The 10,565-nt window shown below is 38.2% G+C and overlaps 1 protein-coding gene across 1 annotated transcript; it reads right to left on the bottom strand.

Annotated features, from left to right (window-relative positions):
• Positions 1-518: 518 nt before the first annotated feature.
• LOC104428786 (glutamate receptor 2.7) lies at positions 519-8,916 on the bottom strand. Its single transcript, XM_018866366.2, has 5 exons — positions 8,584-8,916; positions 2,292-3,631; positions 1,870-2,182; positions 1,385-1,776; positions 519-1,290 (listed from the first exon to the last, which is right to left on the bottom strand). The coding sequence occupies exons 1-5, from the start codon at positions 8,894-8,896 to the stop codon at positions 715-717; spliced, it is 2,934 nt and encodes a 977-aa protein (XP_018721911.2). The 5' UTR covers positions 8,897-8,916; the 3' UTR covers positions 519-714.
• Between the last annotated feature and the right edge of the window lie 1,649 nt (positions 8,917-10,565).

Raw genomic sequence — 10,565 nt, 5'->3', positions numbered from 1 at the left:
TTTTTGCGCTGGGAGAGGGGAAGGGGGTTTCAAATTTGCATGGCAATACTTATTTTGGGCCTAAAGTTTGAAGGTCACTTGTGACAAATAGGCTCTTGCCATTATGGGCCACAATCGACATGAAGATGTTAGTTAATATATATATGAACAATGATCCTTTTTGAATTTGAAAATTAGTGAAAGTACAAAGTGTCAGTATAGCTATAGAAATATCGCGCCAGTTTTTTTCTTCCCGAAAGATCGTGCTGATATAACCACAAGTCCAATATTTATTGAAAATTCACTAAATGAAAGGAGAGTCCAGGAAAAAAAAGGTCATCACAGTTAAAATCTATGTAGTCTAGATATGTATAGATATCATAATGCGTACTTACTCGAATAGAATAAGGACATATTTTTATGACTAGATTCACTGTTCAGATACTATACATTGATAAGCCCTCGTGTTCATTAAGTTTTGTTGCATGAACTAGTACCGCATTTCCCCAAGCAACTAATAATTTGAGTCAAGCCCGTGGTGAATAACTTGGCTCTGCTGAATGAAAAGCATCTGTCTTTCGTCTATACTGTCTGAGATTAGACAACAAGCAGTTTCAATGGCATTCATTACATGAGAAGAGAGTGAGAGGGAAGATATTGTAATCTAGAAGTATCGAATTCAACTAGTCAAGGATTAAAGTCTAGTATCTACGGTTCTTGAGGTATCTACGTCTCTTAATTTACATTGGTACGCTCGACGTTTATTGTTATCTCGGGGCACCCTTCGACTACATGATTAGGAAGTCCTTGCCCTGCAGATGGTGCCCCCTGCTCATTGATTAAGACAACGTCAATTTTGCTGGAGTCGCTTGACAGACGCGGGGGGAAGTTGGTATGTTCTATAATTTCAACAGCTGCAATCTCATTGGCACCATCTTCCATATTTCTATCTCTAAATCTAGCTTTCCTAAAAGTATGGGAGTTGAGGTCTCTTTGATGAAATCTTCTTCCCAATGCAACAATTCTCTCCCGCATTGTACCTGAGGAACTTGTAACGACATGCCAATTTCTTTTGAAGAACCTGACCATGAAAATGAGGAGAGCTAAAACAGCAGCAGCTCCAGCAATCAAGAATAGGCCCCGGAAACTATCAAGACTCAAGCTGCTAGAAGAAATTGAGTTAGTCGAATTAAGGCAGCTGGTTTTTGATGTAAGCCACCTGTTTTCGATTTCCGGCATTTCAGGCCCTTCAGTTACGTTGAGGATTGCTTTCGAAATATCCGACACTAGCGGAGACCCTTTAGGGAAAACCTGTAAACCAAAAGAAGCATTACATAAGATTTTTTGATCAAAGAAATAGTGAATAATTCTAGCAATTGAAAGATTTGAGAGATTGAGGACTTACAAAGCCAAATCCAGCAGTTTTAAAGGTCGGGATCATAGTATATTTGTTGCAATATAGTTTAATGTAGGGGACTTCATCGAATGCTGCTGCAATCCCCCCCTTTGCACTTCCATTGGAAAGAAGCGCATCACATTCTTTGGAAGACTGATAAGATATAAGTCTAGAATCATCAAACTTCATTTGCTTTAGCATTTCGAGAACAAAAGAGCCATCCTGGTATCCCACTTTTTCTCCACTCTTTAGGAGCTGATCCACATCAGCTATAGTTGGTTGAAGATTTTGCACCACCAAAAGAGAGCTCAAACTTGCAGTATAACTTTGCGTTAGTATAAGTACCACAAAAACCCACACTATCACAACAAATGTTGCTAGATTGCTTGATACACTCTCCCCTGCAATCCAAATTAAGGGGAGCACGTAAGTTATCTAAGAACAATATGTATATCGTAAAGTTCAATTGATCTATAAAACTGAAGGGTGATTACTCTGTGCAAAGACCATGGTTGAAAACGAGAACCAGAAGCTCGTGCCAACTTGGTGTGCTGCTGGACCCCTGAAATCTTCGTTGATTTGATGTTCGAGAATCCACACGACCAATGCCATAAACACAAAGAAGCATCCGGTTGTTAGCCAAAGGTCCCAGGTGAGGGGCTTCAAGAAAACCCAAGCATTCTTGCTCTTGTTGTCCTTGTATGGCACGAGCATCGAAACACCGGATTGGGTGTATGGTAAGGTGAATTCTACGTACGATGATCTGTTCGCAATGATCGTTGTATCCCCCACCACTGCATCATAGTTCTGTTACAACATAAGGAAGGCAGATATTTTCTTTATCAACCCCATGATAGCATAGTTAGTTTCAACATCTAAAAAAGGGAAATCAAGCACTCACAATGAGTTATCTTACCTGGTTATATACTTGATCAATCATGTCATCATAACTGCCATTGCTACTTCCATTTGGCAAGGCAAATGGAATAAGTTCATAAACCACATCATAAGGCAATTTTTTTATCACGGCTCGAAAGATGTCAATACAGTATCCAGTAACGCTGTATGTGTTTGTGCTAGGTACATGAGTCACCGTCACGAATTGTTTGAAACCATTCTTTACGGGAACTAAGATTTTTAACTTCTTCCCACTCGTTGGAATCTCCCATCCCCTAGGAAAAGAGGTCGAATCTCCTGGCCATATTATTGATCCGAGATTACTCTTCGAAGTGGAATATTTGCCTATGTTGGATGAATTCAAATCTCTTAGTAGCCCATTTTCTTGCGTCCAAAACCCAATCCGTCTTGCTGCATTTCCGTTGATATTAACAATCTGGAATGCTAACGACTCTAGCTGCCCATTGACGAGGCTAAAATTTCCAGTGAGGCCTGCGAATGTCGTGTCGGCTAGTTTTTGGAGAAGTTTCTGACCATTTTGAGAGACCCCAATAGTGTCAAGATCCGTCGCATTTGTCGAAGCATTTAACGCTTGGAAGGTAAAATTTACAGCACCCATTTCCTCGATAGCCATTGCCAGAGCCCAAGCAGCGTCATAAGCCCAGTATCCGAAAATGTTCAACTTAGGATTAAGGACGGATGGGTTGTCTTTTTGGAATTTCACCTTCCATCGTACCGTAAAGTTGTCTAGGTTTTGCGTGTCCGGGACATAAGTCTTGATGCCCAGCACTCCTTGCATCGAACCGGTGACAACAGACGAATCCATCGAATTCAATCGGTCAGTAATTCCATTAGTCAAGATCCACACATAACCTTCGCTCATCATTCCTATCTCTTTTGCTTTGGCAAATAGTCGAGAACCAAGGATAGTTGACATGTGCACGATGAAGACCCTCGTTTGCATCGTCTTTAACTTGTAGAGTTCTCGTAGGATTTGATCGTCCGTGGCCGAAGGAGGTATGAGGCTCCTATAGGACACTCGCGTGTCGACTTCTTCCAAAGCATCAGTAAGAGAAGGTATGACGCCTTCTCCGAACTCGTTCTCCACATATATGAGGACAGCTTCTTTCCAGCCAAAGGCTTGCACGACCGCGCTTATGGCATTCACTTGGGACGAGTCATTTTGTGCGGCTCGAATGAAGCATGGACTCCGAATCGAACTGAGGGACGGACTAGTAGCGGAAAAAGAGATGATGGGCACATGAGATTTGTTTCCAAGGTCAATGATGAAGTCTGCTTGTACTGAACCTTGAGGGCCTATTATGGCTTGGACTTGCTTATTCTTTATCAAATCAAGTGCTGCAAAGGTGAACCAGAAAGACGGTGAAACAAAAACAGGGCAGACAATACTTGATGCAAGATTATAGAAATAGAATGTTTCAGATAAAGAAGAATAGGAGTTTGAAGTTGGAATATAATTATTTACCTGATTGAAGGCATTCAATTGTTGCCTTTGACATCCTTTGGCATATTAAATAGCATACCAATCAGAAACTACTTTTTTTGGGTAAAGATCAGAAACTACTTCTTTCATATAAGTAAATTTAGAAAAAGAAATAAGAGTGGATAAATTGGCCCAGACACGATCAAGTCGATTCTTCTTTATCATTAAGTTGACTTCTTTATCACATGGCTTCAGAAAATTCCACTCCAGCATTCAAGCCCCATTTTTAAATGTATGGATTTCGTGAGAGCACACCTATGTGACATTATAGTATATATCAAGCCCCTCAACGTCCATATTAAACTACTTTCTTGCATTAACAATTATTTGATGGAACATGGAACTTTAGTTGGTTTACCTCACCATTAATCCCACACAACTTCCATGAAAATAATTAATCACTAGCTCAGCTCGACCAAACTCGATAACCATGATTTTTGGCTAAACTAAATAAAAATCAGAAAATCAATAATATTATTTTTGACACCTAATTTTTGCTCAAATTATTGCATATAAATTATCTAGGTATTTAAAATGGAAGATATTTTTCCTTAAAAAAAAAATTAAAAATTAATTAATTATAAAATTATAAAAAAAAAAAAAAAAAATTTGGGGCCAATGATCTAAATGTGACTAACCAAGCCCAAGAGGTCAAACTGAATCAAAACGGCAATTTGGGGCCAAAATGCAATTTTCAAAAGTTGAGGGACCAATTCGCAAATTTTGTAAAGTTTCACCCGAGCCCTTAAATCATCATCTGGGCCTCCAATTGAGTTGAAATCGAATTTGAGCCGGGTCGAATCTATCAAATTGGGCCAAAATGACCAAACTTGCATTAAATTGGGTATTTTCGGATAAGAAGATGGCCAACTTTGAGGGATCTTTTTGCAAACTTGGGTGGGAAAAATCACAAACTCCGATCAAGTTCTTAAACTACTATATATGAGCTTGCTAATTGATAAAAAAATATCAGCCAAATTCGTGGATTAAAGCGCCTAAACCAGCTGACAAACCCCAGTCCACGAGTTGGTTTGAAGTCAGAGTTGTTGAGTGGGCAACTTGGTGGCCCCACCATATCCTCCGTAGCTCTCCAACCGGCCTGATCTTTGCACGTGATGGAAGACCGTAATGAGTAGTGCAAGTGGACGGAAATTTGTCAGGGATAAGCTGTTGGAAGCACGGGAAAGTCGCAGCAAAATCGGCACACTCAACATCTGCAAAATGGGAAAATCTTGACTAAGTCAGAAAGTTGTTGGACTGCTTAGTTGGTAGGCCTGGCAGGAGGACAAAAAGCCGGTCAGGAGATCGTTGAATGCAGGAGAGAAGATCTATGAAGCATGCTCTTTCGAGAAAAGGGAGAAAGAAGACGAGAGAGAGAGGAGAGAGCTCGGAATCGTCCCCCAAAGACGCCCTCAGAAGCAACTCCAGAAGAGCAAACCCAGAAATTCCAGATCAACCTTCTGAGAGAAAATGGAGATTTTCGCAAACTTGCAGCCAAAATTAGCCAAAACCTTAAACTAGGGAGTGAAACTTCACTCAAATATATTTCCATCCATAGGTCGCACGCCCAAAATGAAGATCGGGAAGGCCTCCTAAAGCCCCCCGAAAATAGTGCCCTCCTGGCAGGCCAAGAAAGTCCGAAATTTTTTTCACTTTCAGCTCGAAGGAACCAGTTTCCACGTGCTTCCAGAGGAAAATTTCGTGGTTTCCTTGGCCAAGAGTCACTTGAAAAAGGAACTAGGAAGCAAGGTAATAATCCTAGATGTATTTTTGTTCGATTTTGAACATGTCTTGATCATGAAAATCGAGAAGGAAACTAGCCCGAAGAACTGATTTCTGAAGCTAAAATTTTTCTAAGTGTTTAAAACCTCTTCAATGCCCCTACATGTTTGACTTGTTACTCCCCTTTTCATGCCTTTTTTTTGTCGTTGTGACTTCGATGAATGTTACATGGGAATACTAATGATGCATAGGATAACCCGGTTTAGTCTTTAAATCTCTTTGTGAACCATGAAACCATCTATAACATGAGCCAAAAACCATATTGAGACATGGTTGGCCAGCATAGATCATGCACGGATGCTTCTTGGAGAGTTCATTTTGATGCGTTCAGTTGATCATTTTCGGTGATGTTTGTTGCATTTGAAAGTAAGTGTTACGTATTTTCATCTAGATGGAGTAATATTTCATATAGATGTTGCATGTGATGGTTGTCGGAACTTCAATCTGGGCATTTGACATGGCTGTTTGACTTGGGCTGAGCACCAGATTTGCAAAACGGCTCCAACCCGCATATTGGAGGCCGTTTTCAGTTTGATTCTTGCGTGTTCTAGGCTGTAATTTCTAGTCAAACACGTTCTTTGCATGTAGTAGTATATCCTTGATACTTTACATTCACATGAGATTGCTTATGGGTCGAGATTGAAGGCCATGAACATGACCCGAAGAAGCCGTTTTGGGGTGATTTGATGCAAGCCAAGTGTTCGATAAAATGTTGAAACCAAGCTTCAATCTCGAAGCGGTCGATTTGAGCTTAATCGTTGTGATATTCATGTGCTGTGTTACTCCATGTTAGCATAGATCGGCTTAAAGAATTTATTATTTTTAAAAAATAATAATAATTAAAAAAAAATATGAAATTTTCAAAAATATCAAAAAATGTTAGATAGCATCAAATTAGGATGGAAATGACATATATGAAATTTTCCTAATTTTAAAAGGTCATTTTCCTAATTTAATGCTATTTTGGTATTTTATAACCATTTTTGTAAATAATCCATCTTGCGTAGATTAAAACTATTTAAAGTAATTTCATGCATATAGAGTAATTTCATGCATATTTGAACTCTCATTTTGCTCATGGGGGTACTGTCCCGGGGCGTGATAACAAGGCCATGTAATATTATTTGCTCGACTTGTATCGGGTTTACCTTTTCCGCGTTTATTTTCAAGTCATTTCAATTTCTTGGATGTTTACTTACGCGCCGCTTTTCATTATTTTGAGTGTAAATTTCTCTTCTAAATTATGTTAGGATTAGTCTAGACATTAAAAAAAAAAAAAAACTACAAAAACATTTGCATGGACACTTAGTGGTTTCATAAAGATTATAATTGGTAATCAAGATTGTATGGCCATTTAGATAAACAACCTTCCAAGTTAGTGGTACCGCAAGGGCGCTAATAGACACATTGGCGTAAACAAGTCCCCGTTCCTAGAAATCTCTGGTTGCGTATGAATCGAGACAACACTCCCGTGTCTTGATTGGTTTCTAGCCGACCTCAATAGGCTAGTGGCGACTCATAGAATTACATAGGTTGTTAATAACTAAAAAAATGAATCCAACGTCGCGCGGGGTATGGGCTTGGGAGAGCCCGCGCCTAATCTAGGGCCATTGGTCCACCTCTTTACGCAAATACCCTTAAACTTTCTTTTTTTTCCCCGGACGGAAAAAAGAGGTCGTGACAATTATAAAGAGATGTGTACCATGTACTTATTTTCCTAAATTAAAGAATTCGGAGTTCTCTGTCAACCTTCCCCACTGAAGTGACTATTTTGCTATGTAGCGTGTGCCTTTAGTGAGGCGATTACTAAGGGGTTCACTATGCAGACATAATTTTATAGAATTTTACTACATTTGTAGTGGGATGAGAGTCACACGAGACTTATATAATCTTCAAAAAATAGAATAGACGATAGTAGTACTAGTATATTTCCCCATCCTAGACCATAAACAAAAGTCGTCCTTACACACGTTTTTTTGAGATGGAACTTTGTATCTATAAATTTATGTAGATATGTAGATATGTATATCGGTGAAATACAAGATGATAGGGAAGATGTTCTCAATTCAAAGATCAATTGTTGACCGACAACAATAGGATATTATTTCAATGGTGCTGCACCCTTAAAACCACAAGGAACAACACCACAAGAAAAGGTTCAGCAGATTAGAGATGTTCGGTTTGGCGTGACTCTGAAATAACTATCTCCATCAGGCTTTTATTGTTAGATGCTCGCCAAGATAGATTCTCGCCAATAACATTTATTGATATAGCTTCTGAAAAGTAAACTCCAAGAACTGGAAATAAATAAATAATTCAAATGGTTCCAAGGTCAAATATTACGCTCAAAGACCAGTCTTACCGAGAGGCACCGCATTGCGTGGATTGACCAAATCCCACGAATCTTCCCGGCTTTCAAGCTAAGCGTCCTATTTCTAACTTCGACACAAATTGAATCTTAAGTTCCAACTTGATGTTATCTTTGATTGTGTCAGAAGATGATAACGACTGCTTTTTAATAATGACAAAAAAATTCCATGACAACAAATTGTTCCATCTCTCTGAATCAAGTATGCATGCCAGGCAGCTTGTCTAATGGGCTTTGGAGCTCCAAGGGGCTTTCTAAATGTCGAACCAAACGCACCCTAAGACAGTGAACACAGATTGGCGCCGGACAGTTTTTGTTCTTGAAGACGAGCTAAAATATTGATCTTTCCTTATTTTTTTGGGCAAAATTAACCTTGGTCGTTTCTTCTTGGAGCTCTGAAAATTGAGGCTTTAAGTATCTCTGCTACCAGAACACGTATTGCTTTGGATGGAACACTTATTATTTCGTCGTGTCTTTAAAAAATTAATTGGGAATCCTTCTCAAATTTCACATATGTTGAAGCGAAATTGTTCATATGATTGGCAAATACGTCATTATGAACAGTAATTAGATTTATCTTGCATCACACGAGCAGCTGCACAAAGATCTTTATCCTTTACGACCAATCAGTATGCTGGAGAGAGAGAGAGAGAGAACCTGCAGCAGCAGCAGCAATCACATCTTGTTTGGAGTCTCTAACGTTGAGGACAAGCCTGGTCTTGTAGGAAGGGTTTGAACTATAGAAGTCAGAGAGAGACATGTTAATGCAGCTCAACCCCATCTGACCCATCCACGTCTCCAGGTCAAGAATCACCCCAACGTTCACTGGGATCGTTTGGGCATTGTTGTTGTTACTGCTCTGTGCCACTGCGATGCGAGGGCCATCCCTGAAGGTTGAGATGATGGTGAAAACGGAGAGAGCCAAAAAGAGGAGCTTTTCAGCATCAGACGAGGTTCTTGGAGGAATCATCGAAAAGGGTAAAGGCAAGTGTGAAAGGGAAAGACTTGAAGTATATGGTGACGATGACGATGTATTTATAATGGGGAAGAGCTTTGAAAAGTAAAACAAGGCATGGGAACCTTCCATTCAAAGATTCCACGACGTGGACGGGACCCATCTTTGGGATTAAGAATCCCAGAAATTCTTCAACCCAAGGATTGTTTTTTCTTTCTTTTTCCTGCTACTACCATCTTGCTTTAAGGAGCTAATGATGAAACATGGTTTAGTGGTGGCATGGCTCGAGTTTAAGACCATGAAATGTAGGATCTCAAATCTAAATTATGTGAAAAAAAAATACCAAAAAAGTTCTAAAATTATTATATTGATACCAATTCAGTACTAAATATTTCAATTTGAAGCCAATTTAATCCTTTTTTTTTTTTACTTTGGTATCAATTTAGTCTATCTGGCCAATTTAAACTGAAAATCATTAACATAAACACTAGCTATCCTAAGTAGCATGGCTGACACTGATATGAATATAATTTTTTTATAATTTTTTCTCGGTCTTGGGGTGGTCATCGTGGCCCTTCGTAGCCTCACCAATTGCAAGCGAGGGTGTGAAGGCCCTCACCAACTCTTGGCAAGCGTTGCCTAGCCCACATTGTGGGCGGTGAGCAACCGAAGGAAAAACCAAAAAGAAAAAGGAAAAATTAATAAAAGAAAAACGAATAATTTTAAAAAAAATTCTATAATTTGACGGTTATATCATTTATAAAAATGAATAAAATGAATTTTTTCATTATCCACAAAATTATTTAGACATATATTAATGATGATAATAAAAATATTTTTGATTAATTAATTATTTTAAACGATTTAGGAAATTATTATTGAAAAAATTCTTTTCAAATCATTTATTTTTTTTACGAAATAAATGGAGCCTTAGTGTCATGTGATGGTAAGAGTTTGTTGGCATCTCTTCTCTGCGGAAGAAGAGAGTTCAGGAAGTTCAACTTTTAATTTGGTTAGGATGGTGTTAAAGTGGGTCGGGAGAACCTTGCGCGGTGGGCCCATATTCAACACGTATTTAAAGTTAAACTAAGTTCCCCCACAAAAGATTCTTGTCAATGAATTTGGGCAAGAACAGAGATAATCTTTTTAGTTGTATTCTGAATAAAATAACAAAGTTGTCATTTTCTAGAATAAAATGAGTATTTAATCTAAAGAAATTCTTGATAATTCTAATTAAATAGATAATAAATTAGATCAATACATATATATACTAAATTGACAAAAATTATGCAAAGATATAGATTCGATGTTGAAATCTAACTAGCTCTCCCAGTACGGGCACAGTGGAACCTTCTGATAAATAATTTATGGCCTAGTTATGATTTTTTTTTTTTTTTTTTTGATTTCTACTAGTTTGGATGCTCTAGAAAATCTTTAGGACCTGCTTTTGTGTTAGAACCAAGAATATATACATACACCAAAGATCATGTTATTGCCAAAATACAGCCCAAATAATTTATGATTCGGTGATATTGATGGATATGATCTATAAACTATAAAATAACTTCAAATTCAAAACAAAAATATCGCATGGTCAAATAAAACATAAAGACCATGCTCATCTAAATTGGTAGTTATATGAATTTCATGTTATGACTCAAATTATTAAAGGATCAGATGACAT

The sequence above is a fragment of the Eucalyptus grandis genome, chromosome 3 (genome assembly GCF_016545825.1).
Source record: "Eucalyptus grandis isolate ANBG69807.140 chromosome 3, ASM1654582v1, whole genome shotgun sequence".
Classification (NCBI taxonomy): domain Eukaryota; kingdom Viridiplantae; phylum Streptophyta; class Magnoliopsida; order Myrtales; family Myrtaceae; genus Eucalyptus; species Eucalyptus grandis.
Note: the sequence above shows the minus strand (reverse complement) of the source record. Positions and strands in the feature narration are given on the sequence as shown.

Coding starts and splice junctions, on each gene's coding strand:
- LOC104428786 (XM_018866366.2), bottom strand. CDS start 8,896: ATGATTCCTCCAAGAACCTCGTCTGATGCTGAAAAGCTCCTCTTTTTG. Junction 3,632..8,583: donor GATTGCTGCTGCTGCTGCAG/GTTCTCTCTCTC, acceptor TCACCTTTGCAG/CACTTGATTTGATAAAGAAT. Junction 2,183..2,291: donor TTGATCAAGTATATAACCAG/GTAAGATAACTC, acceptor ATGTTGTAACAG/AACTATGATGCAGTGGTGGG.